Source organism: Chlamydotis macqueenii, chromosome 1, assembly GCF_036417535.1.
Source record: "Chlamydotis macqueenii isolate bChlMac1 chromosome 1, bChlMac1.mat, whole genome shotgun sequence".
Taxonomy (NCBI): domain Eukaryota; kingdom Metazoa; phylum Chordata; class Aves; order Otidiformes; family Otididae; genus Chlamydotis; species Chlamydotis macqueenii.
In genome coordinates, this window is record NC_141556.1 from 43,633,274 (window position 1) to 43,655,312 (window position 22,039).

Genomic DNA, 22,039 nt, shown 5'->3' on the forward strand with positions numbered 1-22,039 from the left:
ATTTTCTGATTAGTTGGTGTGTCCAGATGTCAGCTGATGGTTTTGATGTTTATGGCAAATCTTCACTAGACAAATGCAGTGATCGCTTTGTTGCTGCCAATTAAGTTGCATTGATGTTATTTTTATAAGCAGGTAGATAAAAATAGAAGAATCATATAGTGTAGGATGAAAGAAATATTTTTTAAGGACTTGGTCAACTCTAGATTAATGTATAAGAAGTGCTGGTGACGTATATATACAAAGCTGACACTGAAAGCATTTACAGGTCAAATAAATTGTTTGCTGAAAAGTAGACAGTGTTCCAATTTGATCACTTAAAACTGAGCATTCTTATTTAATTTCAGACTGGAATACTAAAAACTTTTCACTACTTTTCTAAGCTTACCTTTAAGGTGTGCAATTCTCCTTAGATTTGTAGGATTTGATTTTTCAGTGCTTAGATCCCATAGTTAGAGACTGAGTTTTCTAATGTGCTAAGGACTAAGAGACACAGTCCAAGGAGGCTTTTTTAAAACGCGTTCTCAACTGTGCAATTTCCTTTAAAGCATGTCTGATAGTATCAGTCCCAAGTCATGGGAAAAATAGTCTACAGTTTTTTACATTTTTATGTTAGTGAAATAATTTAGGACCTATTTGTGATGTCCTTGTTCATACTGAGCAGGACTTTATATCATGACAACTCCCCCTGAAATTAGCAGTCTATATTAGAGTACTATTTGGTAAGATCAGGGATATAATCTTAACCTAGGGAGCTCCTTTGGGTAACTAAGCTTTCAAAAATTAATAGAGATAATCAGTACAGAATATTCATTTTCTTTTCAGATGCCTCCATTTTCTGAAGACTCTTGTGTGTGCCCACTGCTATCTGTTCTACTTTGTTCTTCACTTTCCTCCTCTTGATGCTCTTAATACCACCCAACAGACTTCTAGGCTGCCGCTGTTCTTTTAATCCAAACTCCAGCTACAAGCAGCTGTTCTGTAGGCAGACTTTTTTTTATTAACTTCGTTAGGATCTATGCCATATCGTGTTACCGTCTTCTGTTCCTGGCCCGTGCAGCTGTAGTCATTGCTTTCCACGGAAGTCTTTACAGAAAGCTATAACTTCTCTCTTTTCTCAGTAGATGTTTTTTGTGTGTGTCCTTTGCTGCCCTTAGGTTATCTTTGCATTGTGAGTAAGATTTTTTTTCTACCAAGCATTTCTGTTGATTTAAACCAGTTCCACTGACCCAGTTCAACATGATCCGAGTCTTTGAACAGTCCTGGTACATTTTCTACCAGGAATTTCCTTTCATTTAGGTTCTCAAATAAAAACTTAATCTTAGAGCAATCCACCCGCTTTGGAAGGGCTGATTAGCATTGCAGCCAGACGAGCGTAGGGAACCAGGGCCAAGATCTGTGAAAGTAAAGTCTATTTAGGTGCTTAGCTTCCTGTCAGCTTCAGTGGGAGTTCAGGCACGTAAATAGGTTTTAGGAGCTTAAAGTACCATGTGGATCTGGCTTCAGCACTTTTCATTGGGGTTTGGCCATCATGTGAACAATGGTGGATGAACCTGAAAATTCCTCATTCCTCCTCCAGCCGAGAAACTGAATTCACCAGCATTTCACAGCCAGCTTCTCTGCCAGCTCCCTGGCTGGCTTTCAGAAGCTCAATTAAAAGCTACTAAATGGAAAACAGTAGAATACATTGCACAAAAAAAAAAAACCTCAGGCTTTTAAAAACTCCCTGCTCCCAGAGCTAGCTGAAATATAGCAGTTGCCATGTAATTCAATAGGGAAAGACTGTCAGATATATGATGATGAGACTTAAGGAGTCCTACTTATGATTCCTGGGAAATTTAAGTGTGGAATTAGCAGTAGAATGACAGCTAGCTAATCAGAGCACAGTCCTAGACAATTAGTGTCCTACACCATCACAAACACAGCCTTTTTCTTGCCTTTTCTTTAAGTGCACCTTTTTGGAAACCAGAAATAATGATAAAGTTCCTGTTAGGCACATATCAAAGCAGCAGTGTATAAGTGCAGATACATAAGTCTTTGTTACAATTCCAATTTCATCTGAAAGAATAATTGACAAAGATGCAATTTTTGGCTTTAATTGGTTTTCGTGTGAAGAGTGATCACTTCATCACCGTTGAGTCATGTTTAGAAAATTTAAACAAGCTGCATGATTACTCTAGAAAGCACGGAGTGGTTTGTTCAAACTAGTACCATCTGTGGACAGAAAAAGTTGGGGGAATTTTAGTCATTCTTGAGGAATGGAAATCTGATTCTCCATGCTACAGTAATTGTAATCCTCTTTGTATCTGTAACCCAATAGTATAGTTGTCTTGAAATTGTCTCATTGAACACAGTCATCAAGTGCAAGAGGCACTGTGCCACTGGGTGTCACTGCTCCTCACTGCGGCCCCCGGAGCAGTCCTCTGATTTGCTCCGGGTTCAGATCACATCTTTTCATTTGTTCTAATGAGGGATTACATTTATATTTGATTCGTCTATGTAAGCAATGAGATAAAATGGACTAGATTTTAAAGTGACTAATTGTTAAGGCTCTGATTCCATTTTAAAGATCTGTCTAGGCACTTACAGAGAAAATTTTCCTACATCTTGTGTCGAGTGACCCTTTCTTTTGTAGGTTAGAAGTGTTTTGCATATGTGGTTCTTAGTAAACTACAAAAATGCTTACATAAGATAGAAATAAAAGTTTTTGTAGGAAAGAAGAAGTACTTGTCTAATCTGTCTGTTATCTTGATACCTGTAAGCTTATCTTTCAAAATGGTGGATTTGATGTAGTATTACTCACTGGGATGATCACAGAGATTATCTTCAGCCTTGTGAGGCTGAACCTACAGGGTTCCCTCTGTAGTAAGTGAGAAAAAGGACATTTCTGCAGGTGACAGATGGAAAGAGAAACATCATTTTCATTCACCTTGTTCTTTCCCCTGCTCTCTGGGAGTTTGTCTCCATCAAATACAAGGAGTCATGGATGCTGGCTTTATTAGACTTTTGTTTTTCTGTGTGAGAGCCTACAAATCAGAGGCACTGTTATTTTTGCTGATATCATTTCTAGTTCTGTGAAACTGCCAAGCATCTTTTCCATCTTTACTACAACATTGCTAGCTCTCAGTTCTTTTTGATGGCATAATCCATGTAGAAACTGGGGGAAAACGGTTCTCTCCTTGAGAAGGAAAGTCCACCATGCTGGGTAGAACACAGGCGCTGCTCTTTCTGCATGTGACTAGCCTCTTTAACCTGCCTTGTTTTAGGTGCAGAGACTGTAGTTGTGACAGCCGTGGTTCCACCAGCTGCACATTAGAGCAAGTGAAGGTACATATTTCCACCTTCTTCTTGGCACCCAGCAAGCAATCAGTTACTATCTACTTTCAGTATTTGATCCAGTCTTTCATTTAAGTTGCAGTATAGTCCAATAATCAATTTTCAGCAGATGGAAGTTAGTAATGGTAGACTAAGAGATGTTAGAGCCAGTTGTTTCCATCTTCATGTTGCATACTTTCACACTTTTATTCCAAACCTACCAAAGCTAACTGTTTGCATTAGAGCAAGAATTCCTGGAGTCGTGTGACAGGGAAGGTGAGATCAGACACAAATACAGGCTCCCAGGCACAAATACAGGCTGGGCGGAGAATGGATTGAGAGCAGCCCTGAGGAGAAGGACTTGGGAGTGCTGGTGGACGAGAAGCTCAACGTGAGCCGGCAATGCGCCCTTGCGGCCCAGAAGGCCAACCGCATCCTGGGCTGCATCAAGAGGAGTGTGGCCAGCAGGTCAAGGGGGGTGATTCTCTCCCTCTACTCTGCCCTTGTGAGACCCCACCTGGAGTACTGCATCCAGCTCTGGAGCCCCCAACATAAGAAGGACATGGACCAGCTGGAGAAGGTCCAGAGGAGGGCCACAAAGATGATAAAAGGGCTGGAGCACCTTTCCCGTGAGGACAGGCTGAGAGAGTTGGGGCTGTTCAGCCTGGAGAAGAGGAGGCTCCAGGGAGACCTGATAGCGGTCTTCCAGTACCTCAAGGGGGCCTACAAGAAAGATGGGGCCTGTTGAGATAGGACAAGGAGTAATGGTTTTAAAATAGAGGGGGGTAGATTTAGATTGGAAATTAGGAAAAAAATTTTTACGATGCGAGTTATAGAACACTGGAACAGGTTGCCCAGAAAGGTGGTGGAGGCCCCATCCCTGGAAATGTTCAAGGCCAGGCTGGATGAGGCTCTGAGCAATCTGATCTAGTTGGGGATGTCCCTGCTCCTTGCAGGGGGGTTGGACTAGATGACCTTTGAAGGTCCCTTCCAACCCTAACCATTCTATGATTCTATATTCCTTATCTAAAAAAGAGTAATCCTCTCTAAGTGAGAAGGAGGAGATCTGAATTTTCTTAAGTACTTTCATCTATTCTGATGTCTCTGGAATTGCTAACTCCTAAATTTTTAATTTCTGGGATAAATAGTATTGGATCTTAAAAATACCTTAATTCAAGTTCAGAGTGAGAATGAGTGGTAACTTTTACTTCACTTAAATAATTTTATCCGTTCTATCCCACATTTTGTCATCATCATAATTGAGTGTGTAAGATTCATATTCTTTGCAGTATCTTAACAGGTATCAATAGCTTATATTACACTAGAGTAGAGGATTTTAAAGAAAAAATACAGATTTTTTAATAGTAACTGTTGCATACTTCTTTGCCTTTATTTTCCATCAACTAATGGTTAAACTAAGCACTTTCTTGAAATATACACAAGTGGCAAATACAGTTCATAGAGCTATTATGAAAATATTGCAGTGTTTATTTTTTTGAAAGTGGACAAACTGAATATTAGATCTCCAAAACTGTGATTAAGCAAGAAGGTTACTGCCTGTTTTGTTTTTATTTACTACTGATTCCTGTACTTCTCCTTATGCTAGTAACAACAGTGCAAAACAACTTGAGTTTTGATAGTATGGAGTATGATGATAAAAGTTGTCCCTAGCGAAGATTTATTTTCTATAGACAAGTTGTTCTTGTTCTGCATCTGCTTAGTGTGTAGCAGGGTGAGAGCATATGGGGCTATTGCGTGCTGTGATGTTGTACACGTTGTGAGGGCTGAACAGAAGGACAAGGAGTACCCATTCTTCTGTGGCTGACCCCTCTCCTGCAGGCTCTGCCTGCTTTGGGCTTGTTTGAAGGGATTTTAATTTCTCGACCTTTTCATCATCACAGCTTGATTTGACTCAGAATTTACATTTCTTGGTAAATATTCACATTTAGTGGAAAGGCTTCATCTTGTTATATTATGGTGATTTTTATAAACGAATTGTTGGAGATGAAAGCAGAGATCAGATATTCCCACAAGGCTGAAAAAAAAAAAAGGATAGTTTTCTCTTTCTTCCCCACTTACATTGGTCTGGGATCCTTTTATTCTTTGTGTAAGCCTTGGGGCTTCTTCAGTTTCAGTTCGAGGACCTATTGTGTGTTTTTCTTTTACCAGCGATACTTCTTCCCCCAAAGACTCTAAAGCACCCTTTAAAGCTGAGTGCACAAAATTATTTCTGATCTGATTTCTCTGCACAGTTTTTGCCACAGAGAGTATTAGTATTATCTTACAGAGTCTGAGAGATAATATTAGCTTACTGTATGACTATGTGATACAGCACAAAACCATATGTTGCATCCAGTCTGTGAGAGCTGGGAGTACACTGTTGGCTTAATATAGACATGGATAAGTGTGTGTGCGTGTGTGTATGTGTATGTTTGTACATCCATTCACTGCACATGCATATAACCTATGTATACCCAGTATACATATGTATATAAATACATAGAAGCAAAGTTTATGGGAAGTTTCTTTTTTTTTGCTTTATATTTCAGTAATATTTAACTCTTCCTGTTGGCATTCTTTTAATTTGCGGTTTGTAGAACAGCTTGTAAAGCACTTATATAAAGACAGACAAACATATTGCATGTATTGATACTTTCCATTCAGAATGTGAAACAGGACACTTGTGAAACCTTGAGGTGTTACTTGAGGATTTCATGTTACCAAGAGAGAGAGGGAGACAAATGAGTATTTCCAAGTGAGAGGTGAGGAATCCCAGTTAGTAACAGCAGTAAAAGATGCTATGGGTAGGCCAAAAATAACTTTGCTTGATATTCACTCCCTCAGTTGAGACATAGCCCCAAATGTAGCAACAGCAATATCATACCTCTCAAAGCTGCCCCTCCATGCCACACCTCAAAGTATTTGTCTTTATTTCAAAAGCTATAGTAAGTGTATGCCAGCTATATAGGTACAGTGTGATTTACACCAATGGAATTCCTTCTTATTAACCGTATGAAATTGAATATTGGTCTTTAGACGTATTTATTAAAATATTTTTTCAACACTGGATAAAAGGGTTATAATTGCAATCACTTTTCGTTCAAATGAGAATATCTTACAAGTGTTTTAATTTGTAGTTCCTAGTGCTCCCAGGGATATTGTTTTTTCCAATGTGCAATCAACAAGTGTGACCTTGAATTGGAGATCACCGAAATCTATCCTTGGCTACTTTCAAAACTACAAGATTACCACACAGCTACAGTCCATCCACTGCAGTGACTGGGAAACTAAGGAATGTATTGAGTATGAGATGCATCAATATTTATATGAAAACGTGGTGGATGACCGAGTAGAAGAGACAGTGTATGGACTGAAAAAATACAGATGGTACAGATTTGCAGTTGCTGCCAGTACGAATGTTGGTTATGGCAGTTCTTCACCTTGGATTTCTACACAAACACTTCCTGGCTGTAAGTAAGGATGCTTGCCATGTGTCATAATGCTGTAACAATGTGATGTTCACCTAAATAAGCAAGAATTCTTTGTAGAAGTTATTTCTTCAGAGACCTACAAGGTTGGTGAAGTTAATAAGGCTTTATTGCAACTCTTCATGTATGAAATATCATTATATAAATCATGTGGTTAGGTATGCATACTTGACACTACTTCAGATTTTAATGTCTTTTGGATGCTTTACTATATTTACTGCTTATTCAACAGCAATTTGATTCCTCAGCCCTACTCCTCATCTAGAATTGGTAAGTCTGAATTTTGGCTACTTTGCGTTGACACGCCATTTTCAATCCATCTCCACATGTTGGATGTGTCAATGAAAAGCAGTCCTTTTAAAAATTCTTTGACTAAAAATCTGTTCTCTAGTGTAGTAACACTTTCCCGAAATTCTGCTGTATGTTCCTGGCAATGGAATTTGAGCAATAGTTTCAGAGGAATTCAGATTTCTTTTCAATACCATATCCACCTAAGGACATTACAAATCAGGTTAGCCACGTAACTCCTACAAGACTGTCATGACACATATTAGGACTGTCATGCCTCAGCTGAGGCTTTGGGTTTCAAAGCAAAGTAAGAGAAGGGTTAGTTATCACAGATAAGTCGTCACTAGGTATTTGAGAGAAGGGGACATGAAACATAAATTATTTAGAAAGTTGTCATGTTGACATAAGACCTTCCCTCCCAGTCCTCAGCCAGCCTAGGTCAGAGCACTTCTGACATCCGGCCTCTGGCCCGTGTAGAACAACTAAGAACCACCATGAGTGGCCTGACTAAATCACAGCTCTTTCACCCCTTTCCTCTTCCAAAGTTATCATAACAGAGATTCCAAGGACTTAGACAGCTGTGTACCTAGGACTATTCAATGGCCCACATACTTATTTTGTTCCATTTGTGTTTTAACAATCATGTAATGTGAATCCAAGAGGCTTTTATCTCATGCTCCTCATAGTATCTGTGCACTCTCTCTACAATAATACAACGATCTATCCTTAAATACTTCACAATTTTTCTACTAGGTAAGGAAATACTGTCACCTTAATGTGCAGATGAGAAATTGCAGTGGAGAAATTCTAAGCCCAAAAAGGCAAAGAGATTTGGACACCATGATAGTGAATGTCACAACAGCCTATTTTTGATGTAAAGCACAGAAGCAGTCCTTTGGACTGAGAAGTACTGGAATCAGCTGCAGAGCCGTTTTCATATGCACTTGCTTTCTTTGTCTAGTGGTTCTTATGGGGGTGCTATGCCTGTAAATTAATGCTATACTTTAAATGAAGGTGAAAAAAAAACCCAAAAACCATATAATACCAAATGGAGCAGAAAATGGCTAGCAGAATATGTGCAACCCTTGAGCCAACAGCTCTGGGGAGATTTCTTACTATTAGATGGAAAGATCTCAGTTGCTGATACATGCAAATACTTACCTTCAAAAAATTTTTGCTGAGTTTAGGGTAGTTAGGGATTCAAACTGGACAGAGAGGCAGATAATCAAACACATATAATCGCATAAAGGTAGGATCCTCTTTATGATTTCCTCTCTGGACAGTGATAATTTAAAGAGAGAACTGGTTTCCTATCGTTCCCACTGAGGAGATAGTAGTTAAAAGTATAAAAATCTCATTAGACTGCACAAGCCCTTTCTATGCTGTACAGTGTGGTTCTTAGCAGTAGGTCCTCTGTGTACTCTATTAGCTAGTTTAACAAACGATGGCGGAGAAGTTAAAAAAGTTCCACCAGTTCTTCCAGCCCCAGTGTCTGGGGCTGCTGGCCTGTGCCTGCGGTGAGGGAAGCGGGCAGCAACAAATTTCCTGTGAGCGAAATCAGTGACACTCCAAGAGATGACCTGCCTATAAAACACACTGCTGTGGAGTCAAGGAAGCATGGGCACTATTCCAGATATCATGGTTGGGTGCTGGTCTTTTTCCTAGGGCAATGGCAATCAGCTGAGGAGGAAAAAAGGAGAAACATGGCATGTCACAGCTGGGTAGCCAGCTGGCAGCTCCGGCATGCTTCAGCAGCACTAAAAGACTCCCTGAGCAGCGGCTGGTCTTTGGCAAGGGCAGGTCTCTAGCTAGCTGACCTTATACTTTCCAAACACTAGTCTTTAGATATATTCTTAAAGAGACTAAAAAACCTTAGTTCCCCTCTTTCTTTTTCAAAGGGTACTGCCTGTAGCAGGGAAGAAAGATTCAGGATGCAGAAAAAACTGAGCAAGCACTGTGGGCAGCCTTGCGGAGTATATCCAGAGAACAGGTGTTGATCCCCCTCTCCTTTCCTTCATGGACTGGGCCAAGCATCCTCTGGATTAGCCTGCTGGTACACAGCCAATATACATGGTCTGTTAGGGCTTAAGGGTACTTAGCTGCTATGTAAAATAGCCTGAGTACTTAGCCCATAAAGTCAATGGGAGTTGTGTTTGCAGATTTGAGGGCAGAAGGTAGCCACTGTTTCTGATTTTCAAGAAATGCCTATGTGAGGCATTGCTTTTGGCAAAAGGGAAGTTACTTTGGTTGTGAAATAATAGTCAAATTATTTTTCTTCAGAAATAATTGAGTTCTCAGAAATTTTGTTTCTCTCAAGTCTAAAGAAAATACTGTAGTTATTATACTCATATTCAGGAAGTTACTGCATCTAGGCTGAAAACTGTTAGACTCAGTTCCCAGAATATAAAAAGATGAAACTTCAACAACAGCAAAAATTATGTAACAGAAATCTTGAAGTATTCTTTATAATTGCTGAGGACTTGGTTGTTGTGCTAAAGCAGGAATACTTCATAACCCTTCATAACCCTTCATAATCAGTGACTAAGGTGAGGATCTGAGCTATTTATTTCAGTTTTTCATTATGAAGGTAAATCTAAGGGTACAGGAATTCTTTTTAAGATTCTTTAACACATTTGCAAGTTTCAAACAAAAAATAATGGCTGTGCTCTGTCCTGAAAGTGGTTTTATAGTGTTACTCCGTGGAAAATGTTATAGGTTGTTCAGTACAGTTCAGTACTCACATCACACAGGTAAACTATTCAGCCTTCCTTCTTGCAGATTATCCTCACAGGAGTTGCCCTATTGTCTCATAAAGTAGTTTGATGGCACTGTTATTACTTAGCTGATTGATTACCCAAGAGCCAAATCTACTCTGCAAGATGAAATATTTCAACATAACCTAGATTTATATCGTTACCAGTACAGAAGATCACAGTGTTGTGTCACAGTAAAGGAAAGGGCAAGAAATGTTTTCCATAGCTGGGGAAACTGTTCCCTCACACCTGCATTTACCCCGACTTTCACTTTTACTTTTATAAGGAGAATAAGATCGGCCAAACTTGTGGTTTCTAAGAGCAAAATCACTTTGGAGGGTCAGTGTTAGGTGGAAAATGAATGGCAGTGAGATCACTGACCTCATTTTGGATCTCGTACAGTTGCACGATGCAATGCTTTTTGGTAAACTGCCAAGTCTCCTAATGCCAGGATATACTGAGATACAAAGGAAAATCCCAGATGTTCAAATGTCCCGTGAAAGCTAGGACATAGATGCATGGGGCAGAGGGTTGTGCTTCTCTTTTCAGCACCTTCTTTCCCAATCCCTGCTGATACACAGTTGCTTGGTATACTTAAAGAAATGTATCTGTATGGTGAAAAGCAATAATATTGCATGCTTTTTCTTCTGGCAAGTTTTGCCTGAGAGAGCTTATTTTTCTTTGCTCCTTTCACTCTCTGAGAACTAAATATTGGAAAGTAAATATGGCCTAATATAAGATATAAATGTTTAAATATAGGTAAAAGTAACCTAGGTAATTATAAAATGAAATAACTGGATCTCACACTTAATTTTTGTTGGGAAACAGAAAAAAGAGCTGGTCTTAACCAAACTGGCAAGCATAGATTTCTGTTAGAAGACTGGAGTATTCAGTCTTATTTTTGAGGATTATGCTAAATGATGGGCTATCCAGACTTATCTTCAAGCTAACACACTTAACTGCTGCCTTAGCATCAGGACACAGATGGATGGGAAAGATGACCCTGACCTCCATAAGACCCACATTCCTGTGCAAGGATAGAAGCATGATAATCAGGAAATGATGGTTATTAGTTACAGAAAATGCATTATTGTGAAAACCAGGAGAAAAGTGCTTATGAGAGGAAGTGATTGGATTATGAGGGAATGAGAGAATAAGACTAGGTCATTTCTACTGAGTAAATTGCTGTGATTTATAAGAGAAAGGGTATAGTGATATCATGGCCTCGTATTGACTAGATTCATTTCACAAACAAACCTAAATCAGAACATGGCAGTTACCCACTGAAGCAAACATAGTTTTAAAAAGATGGTGTTTGTAAGATATCTTAGACACATTTCATTTTCTAGTCTTCTTTCTAATTACACAGATTGTTTCAGAAAATATTTCTGAATTTCTGTATCATTCAGTTAATGTCTGATATTGTACTTTTCATGGTGAAAATAAACCAAGTATTAACACTTAGATGTATTTTAGATAAGTATATAAATACAGCACATTCAATTAGAATTTTCTTACAAAGATCTAAAAATGTATCAAATATAATCTTCATGTGGAAATTATGAATATAAATAACTTCAGGTTGGATAATTTGTAGATTAAATTATGCTTTAAAATTATTGCATACCATCATTGTCTAATGCGTAAAACTAAATTGGATTCTGAAAAAAAAATACTGAGAGATTAAATGCTCTATTAATGCTATTAAAAAGTAATGGGAAGTTGTCTTTGGAAACTTGATTGGTTTGGAAACTAAGACTGGAGATGCTAAATATATAATTTTATACTATTTTTCAGAAATTTCAGCTGGTGATTAAGGTAGTGCCACTGCCATAGTTACCGAAAGCATTGTTCACTCTAAAAGACACTGAGCAACAAGTCTGAAACACCTTACTGTAAAGCAAGCTTCATTTGTGCTAACTCTAGTTTTTAGGTGACATATTTCCCCTTGTATTTTGTTGTATCTGATGTAGCACCCCACTTGACAGCCAACCTTGTCTGAGCAGCCTCCTCTTTCACCACCTCTCATGTGCTTTCATAGTTCATTCAGTTACACTCTTCATTCATTTGTTCCATGCTATTCAGTATTTTTGAGGACTGCTTCCAATGGTTGAATTTGATCCTGCCTACAAAGTCTAGTATATTCCTGCTAATCCCAGCACAGCCATCTACCTCCTGTATCCAAGTGCCTAAACTCTTCATAGCATCTTATCAACTCCCAAACCTTCCTGTTTTGTTTTGCAACCATGATGCAAAATTTTCACTTTCACAGTGCAAAATTTTATGATTTCTCTTCATTAATCTTTCACACATAATTTTAATAGCTACATACCTCCTTCCATGCTGTTTTTCCTTTTCCTAATCTATTTTCTACCAGAAAAACTAGGTAGCCTTGTATACGCTCCAATTTTCCTCATTAAGCCCTCTTACCTAAGGATTAATGGTGAAAAAATACTTATTAATGCATTAATCATGTTTGAGAAAAGAGACCATATTCTAATTAGGATAGGTATGATCACTTTTATTTTTTTTTTTGTCACAGACTGCTCACTGATATGTATTAATCGTCGTTGTATTTTTTTTGTGATAGATTAAAAAAAAAAAGACACCACAAAGCCAAGTTGTGGAAGTATGTACAAAGCTGTTGTTGCATCTATAACAGGCAATTTACTGATAATGTGTCACAGTTGTCATTTTTTGTAGTAGGTAAAAAAGGCACTATGGAGCCAAGTTCTGGCATTATCTGCAAATCTGTTGTCACTTCTATTCCAAATTTTATTTTCCTGTAATTAACCGCGGTTGTTATAAAAAAGTAATACCACTTTACTGAGAACTGCAGTGTTGTTATTATTATTTCATTAATTTCTTATTCATGCATAAGAAATAACTAGGTTAATTCACATATCACCTTGACAAAAATGAAATTTTAGGAAAATCCCATTTCTTAATGTGAGCATTCTTGCCCGCTTAGAATTCCTAGCATTTTTTTGGTGTGTGTTTTCCAGAGTTTCTCAGCATGTTAAGAATAAGTTGAAATGAAACCTAGAAATTTTTTTTTTTCTGTATAAAATTCTTTGTACTATTGCTTTCCAGCATAGCTGGAATTTTTTTCTAGGATGCAGAGGATCTTGTGTTCACAATTTCTTATTGAGTGATTCATTTGACATAAATTAATATATTATGCTTGTCTATTTGTGTACATAGTTGTATATATATTTTGCTTATGTCATGTAAAATACATGTAAATAACTTGTAATTTAAAAAACCTATAATTTTAGTTTAAGTTGTTCATACTCTAGAAAAGTTGTAGTAATTTCAATTAAAGGTGTGTTTCTAAATAGCACTATATGCTTTATATATGAGAAAGAAAAGATGTTATAATGATTTAGACAGTGTATAATGGTAAATGTGTGAATTTTTTTTTCAAATTGAAAAATAATCTCTACTGGCCACTAAACTTACTGGGTTATTTGTTATGAACTTCTTTGGCCATGATTCACATAATGTATTTTTTTTTCTAAAGCTCCAGATGGTCCTCCAGAAAATGTGACTGTTTTAGCTACGTCTCCTCACAGTATTAATATCAGCTGGAGTGAACCTGTCATCATTACTGGACCAACCTGCTACCTCATAGATGTTACCTCAGTAAGGCAACTCTGTTTTGGTTTTGGTAGTAATACAGAAGTTTGGTGATACAAATACCACAGCAGTTGTTCTTATAAAAATTACAGGACAGACATAAACTGGATTGAAAAACAGTATGACTGTGTCTATTTCCACATAAACTCCACATAAGAATTAATTGTACATTTAGAAATTTATTAATTGGAGATAATCAATTGGTTTTTAAAAATGTGTGCTAATAAGGGTTCTTGGAGAAAAAAAAAGTTAAGCTATAAATGTATACAGGAAAACAATAGCTGAGCTTTGCAGAAGTGTACCTCTTTCTAACAATGATGATGTTATTTACCAGTAAAAAGAATAAGGACTTTTTTTTTTCTTCAAAGGAAAGAAAAGTTCATTGCCATGATTTTACAAACCAGAATGGAGAGCGTAGCAAAAGGAAGTTACTTTGTACAAAGTTACACAGTGCATCAGAGGGCAAACTTTAAAGTCAAACTAGATTTCCCACTTTCCACTTGGTGCTCTTGTCCATCAGATTAGCTGTGTTTTGGTAGCATAGCAATAACGCTTTTTTCTCCTTGATCTTTATAAGCAAAAAAAGGCTGACATAAGAGAAAAGCTCTAGTGGCCTTTCTCTTTTCATCCTCTACTACCCTTATAATACTCCTTAAAACAACCATTAATAAATCTAATTTCCTGCCCTGTGGTGAGATAGGAAATTTTCTCAGTTCAAGCCCATGAGGAGTTTTAAGTAGGATATATGTTCCCTGTTCTTCCAGAAATTATAGAGACAGGGCTATCTGTGAAAATGAGGAGCAGTTTACCAGTCTTTACCCAGGAAAACGCTGTTTGCAGCTTCAAAAATCCTGAATCAGTCTGTTAAATAATAGGAAAAAAAATTAAAGACTAATTCAAACTGTTTAAAGACTTTAAATAGAAAGTTATTTCAATTTTCTGAGAAAAGTAAGACTATAATGTGTATATTTTCAATGTTTCTGAATTGGTCATAAAAATTACAGATATGCTAAAATATTAATGCTGAGATTTTTGTGCAACCAAAATTTCTAAGGAGATCAGTAAAAAAATACTAACTATTTTTAAGCTCTTCAGTAAAGTTACAAGCAAGAGTAATGTGTAGTCTTGCTGTTTTCTCTTTCTCCAATTTCATTGTACAGTATGTAGAGTGTGATCTGTTCAATTCTGACCACACTTACCACAGCAATGGTGTGATTGGATGAAGGATGTACAATAACAAGGGGAATAGTAACAGGGAAGTAATGGTTCCTTTGCCCATTGGGTAGGTAACTAGAAATTACATAGCATTTTTTATTTATCCTTTACTAAAGTTAGAGAAGACTTTTTCCTCATTAAAAGTTTCTGTCATTTTTGACTAAACAGCATTATAGTGCATCAACAGAAAAATTTCTTTTCATGCTTTTGATAAAATTACTAAATTCAGTTTTCAAAGCTTGATTTTTTTTGTGTGCAATATTTTATCAATTTGTACCTAAACAATTTCTCCTCTTTCTGATGGTTCCGAAATTATAAACAAGGTGTCATCTGATTCTACGCTACGAAAATGTTGTAAATACCTTATCAGTATAAGTTACAGTAAAATTCTTAAAATAAGATGAACTATGGATTGTTTCATGTAAGCCTGCCAACATTTGGAAGGAACTTAAAAACTAGTTTGAGTGTTCAGCTTGGAGGACTTTAGTTTTGTTTTTACAAAGTGTTTTTTTTTTTTTCAAATATATTTCAGATATCTAGCTTTGTGTTTAGGGATTCCTTGTAATCAGATGTTGTCTGTCTAATGATCAGTAACTACAGGAGTCAGTTCTGTAGATAATCTTAGTAGACAAATCTATTCCTTCTTAAAGGCAAATAAAGCTGTCACAAACTTTTTCAGTGAAAATTTGAGTATATATTTTATTGTCCCAGTGGGAAAATTTTTATGAAGACTCTAAAATCCACAAACTTCCTGTATGTATAACTTTACTCACTTTAGTTCTCAACTTAGTATCTTTAAGGATTTATAAAAATAGGCTCACAGAACAGAATAATTTAAGATTTTTACTTTGTTATGTCTTTATTCTTAAAAAGTAGTAATTAGTATTTATTAGTGAATGTTATTAGGGTTCTACTTAAATTGTTAGGATGATCCTTGCAGTTTTATAGATCAGAAAAAACAGAAAGTACTCCCCCATTATTATTCCTCAAAGTTGTATTTTAGTTTGTCTTGCTGCCTGCTGTAATTAGTAGTCCTAATAAAATATTACTGAAAATTAGTAAGGAAGATGGAACTGAACAATTAAACTTCAGGAAGAATAAAAATAAATTTAATGATGTAGTGCTGTGATTGTATTTTAGCACTTGTATAAATATTTATATGCCAGATTTTTGATAATCAGATAGGAAAAAGTGTTTCAACTCTTCATGGCGATCCCAGGAAATGAATGTCTGTTTAGTCCATCAGAAAGTTTAGTTCAGGTTAATTCTCAGTGGGGATAGATGCATATCTGTCAAATAAAAGGTATGCTTGAACTACTCTAATGTTTTAGCAGCTGCATTTAATACAGATTTCATCCAGTGGGAAAACTACTGTACAGCTACCTAATCCTCTTTTCAGATTACACACTGAAGAAGCAATAATGAAAACATCGTTAACTGAAGTAGTGGAAATAGACATAAAAAGAATCTTGTAAATGATACTCAATCTAACACTAGAAAAGCTCCCATTTTTTCCTTTTTATGATTTTTAAGCTAACATTAGAATTTATTAATTGCATATAAAGCCAAACACTGTCGATTTTTCTACAGAACTACGGATTATTTGAGATGTAGAGATCATAGGGATCCCAAGAAGTAATCCAGTCCATATCCTCCTCTAACACAGAAATAAATGTACTTAGAGTCTTCCTCACAAATGATTCATTATCCTGTTCTTAAAATGTCCAGTACTAAAAATTGTTCAGCAGCCTTCAAAAGATTGTTCTAGGTTTTAACTAAACTTACAGTCATAGTTTTAGTTATGTATTTAGGTATATAATTGAAGTTTTTGTACTATTTAATTCTAATCTTTTTTGATGCAAATAAAATTTCTATTTGTGTTTTCCTGAATACTAGAAACAATGGATTATCATCAATTTCATAACATCCTTTTTTATATTTTGAAGTCTTTTGTCTTCTACCATCCTCCCTTTTCTAGTTTGAACTCCATTTTTTTTCTGCTTTCCAGCTTTTCTGATGAGAGAATTACTCCCTCCTTATAAGTCTTATAAGTGTTGCTTCTATTAATAAATCCAAAGAGGAACTGCACTTTCTGCAGTCATATCAACATTATATGTTGCTGCCAAGTTTTCTATTTGTTTTTCTATTCCAAACAATTTTCTGCTATATAGATGCTCCTTTTCTGGAACTCTGCCTAGTTTGATTCCCATTTCAGGTCACTGCAGCTCCCCTGGCCCAGTGTCTACCAATCAGTTCGTGTTTGCTTGGCGTAAAACCACACCAAGCAAACAGCCCATTTGCTTAATCCCATAGTACATGAAGTGCTGAAGGGGCAACACATGGATGAGATGAAAGTGCATTCCCCTGTGCACCTTTCTAGTCTTGGTAGCCAGAGACTTCTTGTGAATCCTCCTATGTAAATGGTTAGAAAAGTGGAAAGATGAAAGTTAAATAAGGTGTTCTAATAATAATGTCCTGGTTTTGCCTGTTTCAAGTCTTGTAATAGTTGGTTTTTTTTAATATTATTATTTTACAGGTAGATAATGACAATTATAAAGCTCAGTTTATGAAGACAAATGATGAGAGTAAAGTCTTAGAAATTTCTGATTTAAAAGCATTTACAAGGTATTCTGTAGTAATTATTGCCTTTACGGGGGACGTTAATGCTGCACTCCTTGAAGGCAAGGCTAGTTCTCCAGTAATTGTCTCCACTTTTGAAGCAGGTTTGTATTTTTTTCTCTACTTTATATGAATCAAACTTGCAGTTTTTATTTCATCTAACAAATAAACGAGAGTTTTAAACACATGGTGCACTTTTAATGCAGATTTGTTCTCACAATATTTTTTCTTTAATATTTAAAAAGGTCCTATTTATACTAGCATGTAAATATAAGGTAACTGTCTTAGGAAGGGGTGACTTTCCCCTGTGGAAGTGCCTGTTTCCCTTAAAGACTATTGAAAACTCTATGCGACATCCTTGGTCTTGATGCAAAATTTAAACATATAAATAATGAATCCTACCATTTATAAATGCTACCTGTACTGACTTGAGGATACAAACTGTGTATTCTCAGTGGAAGGAGGTTGCTAGTGAAGGCCCACAGGGAACTGTGCTTGAGTCAGCTGTTCCACAGGTTCAAAACGATCTGGAGAATAAGGTAGATACTAAGGTGACAAAACTTGGTGATGCTATTAAGTTACTCAGAGATATAAAACAGAGATGAGAGTGAGGAACTGTGTAAGGACCACATGACACCGAGAGGCTACGTTACAGAAAAGTAGATAGCATTTGCTAAGGAAAATATAAACAGATATACATAGGGAAGATGTAGTCCTAGCTTTACATACATAGTTCCTGGTTATGCTCTTTCTACTACCTTTGCTGGTTTTGAATTGTTCACTAAGGATATTTTAAAAACCAACCAAACAAAATAACGAAGAGTATTTTAGGAAAAAATACTGAAGTTTTGTTTCATTTAAACTAATTATCAATTGTGTATAAACTACAATTGCCTTATCTCTAGTGACGTTATCTGCAGATCAACTTTTTTTACTATATACCCAGGTTAATTTCAGATTTAGACATACTACATAGTGATTGTATTTATCATTTATCTTTCCTTTGATGTATGAAAATCCAATGTCCCTAATGATGTGATATGATATGATATGAGTGTGTGTGTATGTATATCTTTCTAATGCCTTTAATACATTAAATTCTAATATTTTCATGACCTATTTATATCCCTGAAGGCTGATATGGTCTTCCACTGTGGAAAAACAAATGAAGATTAAATTAGGTGCTAGCTGGATCTGTTCTGTCCTCTTTTTAGGTAGCCTTTTCTCTTATGTGAAAGTGTGATACATCAGGAGGTATAGTAACCTTAGAAAAAAGCGGTTATTTTTCCCATCTCGTCTTGTCGCATCTGGTTTGTACAGCCTAGCATATGGCTGAGTATCTGAGGAACTTAGGACCAATTTGCGTAGACTTACTCTAGAGAAGCCTGAGTAAACATTTGTTGGCTGGTGTAAAACACCTGGAAGGTATGACAACTGCATCTAAATCCTTGGCTGAGGGAATGTTGCTTGATTTCACTATTTAGAGGTCATGCTACATACTTGTCTGCTCAGGTAGAGCAATAAATATTTAGCTGCCTGGAAAGAATGTTACAGCCTTTTACTTCAGATAGGGACATTGGGAAAATGATTTATACCTTTGCTGTCTTGGGAATAGGCTGCTGGAGTAAGTGTTTGACCAAAAAAAAAATCTTCGGGAAAAACGCATGTTGTGTTTGTGTCTGAGCATCAGCTAGTGGAAAGTTTTTTTTTTCCTAGAGCATTAGCTGTGATAAGCAGAGTCTTTTAGGAGCATGGTGGTTTGTTTATATATTGGGAGGGAGCTTGCTGTTGACAGAAGGCTTTCAGAAGAGGATACTCAAGACTAACACTTGCTTCTTGCTTGTCAGCCCAGGCAAGGATTTGTTTACCCCAGATATATTTCAAGGTATAATGATGACTTCAGGTTTTCTGAGTAGAAAATCAGAAGAACCTTTTCTGACTAGGGACTACTAAGGGTTATCTAATCCTTATTTTATATATTTGTAGCATTAAATGCTATCATTAAGAATAGTATTTTACTAAATGTTTAACTTTTTATTAGCTTTATAAATATTTACATATGCAATAAGTATTTGAGATGTTTTTAACAAAAACAGAAAATACAAATGAAATAATACTGATAGGGAAAAATATAATTTGTATTTTTTCAGGTTTTACTCTAATAGTAATAGTAATAACCAGATTAAGTAGATCCATTGAAATATTTATTTCAGTGCCCGAAGACCCACCTAACAACATAACATTTCAGAAGATACCAGATGAAGTAACAAAGTTGCAAGTAACATTTGTGCCACCATCTGAACCAAATGGACATATTCAGGTGTATCAAGCTATGGTGTACAACGAAGATGATCCTGCTGCCATCCAGATCCACAACCTTAGTGTCATTGATAAGACAGATCAGTCAGTCACTGCCATGATAGAAGGACTAAAAGGAGGACATACCTATAATGTCAGCGTAAGAACTGCTACTTCTTATTTGGATTTTTTCTTTGATAGGAGCAAGAGATTAGTCTGGATAGGGAACACAAGCCTAGGCTGAATATGAGATTTGCATGCCGAGAATGTTAGCTGGGGTGTGAAGAGAGACAAGTCTGAGGAACCAGGGGAGCAATGAAGAGAGTGGAGTGAGTGGGAGCAGGACACATCACTAGTGGTTAGCTTTGTACTCTGGACCACGAGTTCATGTCCTAGCAAAGCAGCCTGTGACACATCATCACAGGTACAAGATTAAATCTCTTTCTTAATTCCACCACTTTCATTGCACATTTGGCTCAGACGAAAGGTCCAGTTCTGCAAGGGGAGCCTGCTAGAAGTATGTGCATGAAGTCCTTTCAAATAACCAGAGACTAGGACATAACTGTTTAAGTGGGCTTCTTTTTCTCCTTTTGTAAGCAATAAAGTGTCACTGTAATTAGAATTGTAAAGGAATATGAAGTAAGTTCTAGCAAAGTGTGAATGACAAAAGGAGTGCTTCAAATATATCCTGTTGCTTCAAGTATATCCAGATTTGGCCGATTTGAAGTTATTACAAATACTCATTAAAACAAGTCTTTGGTTTTTTTAAGGTGTATGCAATTAATGGTGCTGGTGCAGGGCCAAAAATTCAATTGAAAATAACCATGGATATCAAAGGTATGTCTGATAAAGTTCCCTTTAGTTGAAATCTCTATAAATGCTGAAGAAATTGCTGTTCTGTGAGTACACAGCTGTGTGCCTTTGTCTATTATTCAGAGGCCACATAATGTAGGGACAGGAGCATATAACTGATAGCCTTGAATTGCAGTGTTCAATTTTGCTGCATGTCACTGTTCATTTGCTATTCATATCTGAATGATACTGTAAACCATGCACAGACTCAGTGCAGTAATCATATTGACTTCAGTGTTTTAGTTACCATCAGTCAACAGCTTTGAAGAATATCACAGAGGTACAGCTAAGTATACAGTATCACAGTCGTGGAAATAAATACAGCCATTGATTGAAATTCATTGAAAAAACTAAGACTAAGTCGTTTTATTGTTTTCTCTTTTAATTGAAAACTGATATGCAGAGGCATATCAGAGAACATTAAGTTGTCCCTGAAAATGTGCTGAAGATTTGTCTTGCGTAACACAGCTAAGTGCCTTAACAAAGTACTTGTAGTGAAAACATTTAAAAATAAAGCTCTGTGGTATATCTTTGTTTAAAAACAGAACCACCACGGCCTAAAAAGAAACCAGCACCAGTTTATGATACCAATGGGGCGTTGCTCGTCACAGCTACAACAATTACGATCAGAATGCCAATATGTTATTACAGTGACGATCATGGCCCTATCAAGAAGATACAAGTTCTTGTTGTGGAAGCTGGAGGTAGGATTTTATAAGTTCTCTTGAAAATTCTTTTCAGTTTTTTTAATCTCTTTATTTTCAGGCTGTTTGTAATTTCTTTTTTATTTCTATTCTTGGATCCCAGTAATTTCACATTAGAAAACACCTAACAAAATCACTTTAGCTGTGGAAACAGTACTAAGAGCAAAGTATCTTTCACAATACCTGTGGACTGGGTGCTGGATTTTGGGAACATGAACCAACAAAGAGTCATCCATGCTGTTTTAAGTCACCAATATTATTCTGGTCGTCTTGTTACCATTAATTTTTCTTTATTTCCTATTTCCTTGGGAAAAAAAAAACAAAAACAAAAGCAAAACAAAAAAACATTTGGCATTTGTGAAAGGTAAGCAAATCCGAAACTTTTTGCAAAGGTTTTTCTTCCGTTACTATTAGTGTTGCCTGTAAAAGAATGCAGTCATGTGCAACTGATATTTCCATTTCGTAACGGGGGCAGAGGGATTTATATAAATCCCTTCTGTAGACTGTTAGAATGTGTATTCCCTTGTATGGACTGACGAATATTTGCTCATAAGAACAGTGCCATGATACTCTTTTGAGTACTTGCCTACCAATGTGAGTGGGAGTTTCAAGAGAGGAGATCATATGGTCACAATTACTTTACCTAAGGACAAATTGCAGGTATTTAATTCCCTTGTTTTGCTTGCTTTCAAAGCACAGAAGTAAAGAAATAAATTTATACTAAGTGAATTTACATTAAGTCTCTCACTTTTTTCTGAATTTTGCATTTTAGCAATAATCTCAGAGTCCTTTACTTCATAACTATTGCTATGAAGATTCTCTTGAACTGATAGATGTGCAAATACCATATTAAGCAACATTTTGAAGCTTT

General features: G+C 36.5%; 1 protein-coding gene across 1 annotated transcript in view; it reads left to right on the forward strand.

Moving 5' to 3' along the window:
• PTPRQ (protein tyrosine phosphatase receptor type Q) overlaps positions 1 to 22,039 on the forward strand; it is a 138,599-nt gene that overhangs the window by 84,400 nt on the left and 32,160 nt on the right. Inside the window, exons 43-48 of the mRNA XM_086740047.1 lie at positions 6,450 to 6,782; positions 13,365 to 13,486; positions 17,232 to 17,418; positions 19,528 to 19,772; positions 20,383 to 20,449; positions 21,010 to 21,168. Of these exons, the coding sequence (XP_086596173.1) occupies positions 6,450 to 6,782; positions 13,365 to 13,486; positions 17,232 to 17,418; positions 19,528 to 19,772; positions 20,383 to 20,449; positions 21,010 to 21,168 (1,113 nt within the window). The remainder of the gene's footprint in view (positions 1 to 6,449; positions 6,783 to 13,364; positions 13,487 to 17,231; positions 17,419 to 19,527; positions 19,773 to 20,382; positions 20,450 to 21,009; positions 21,169 to 22,039) is intronic.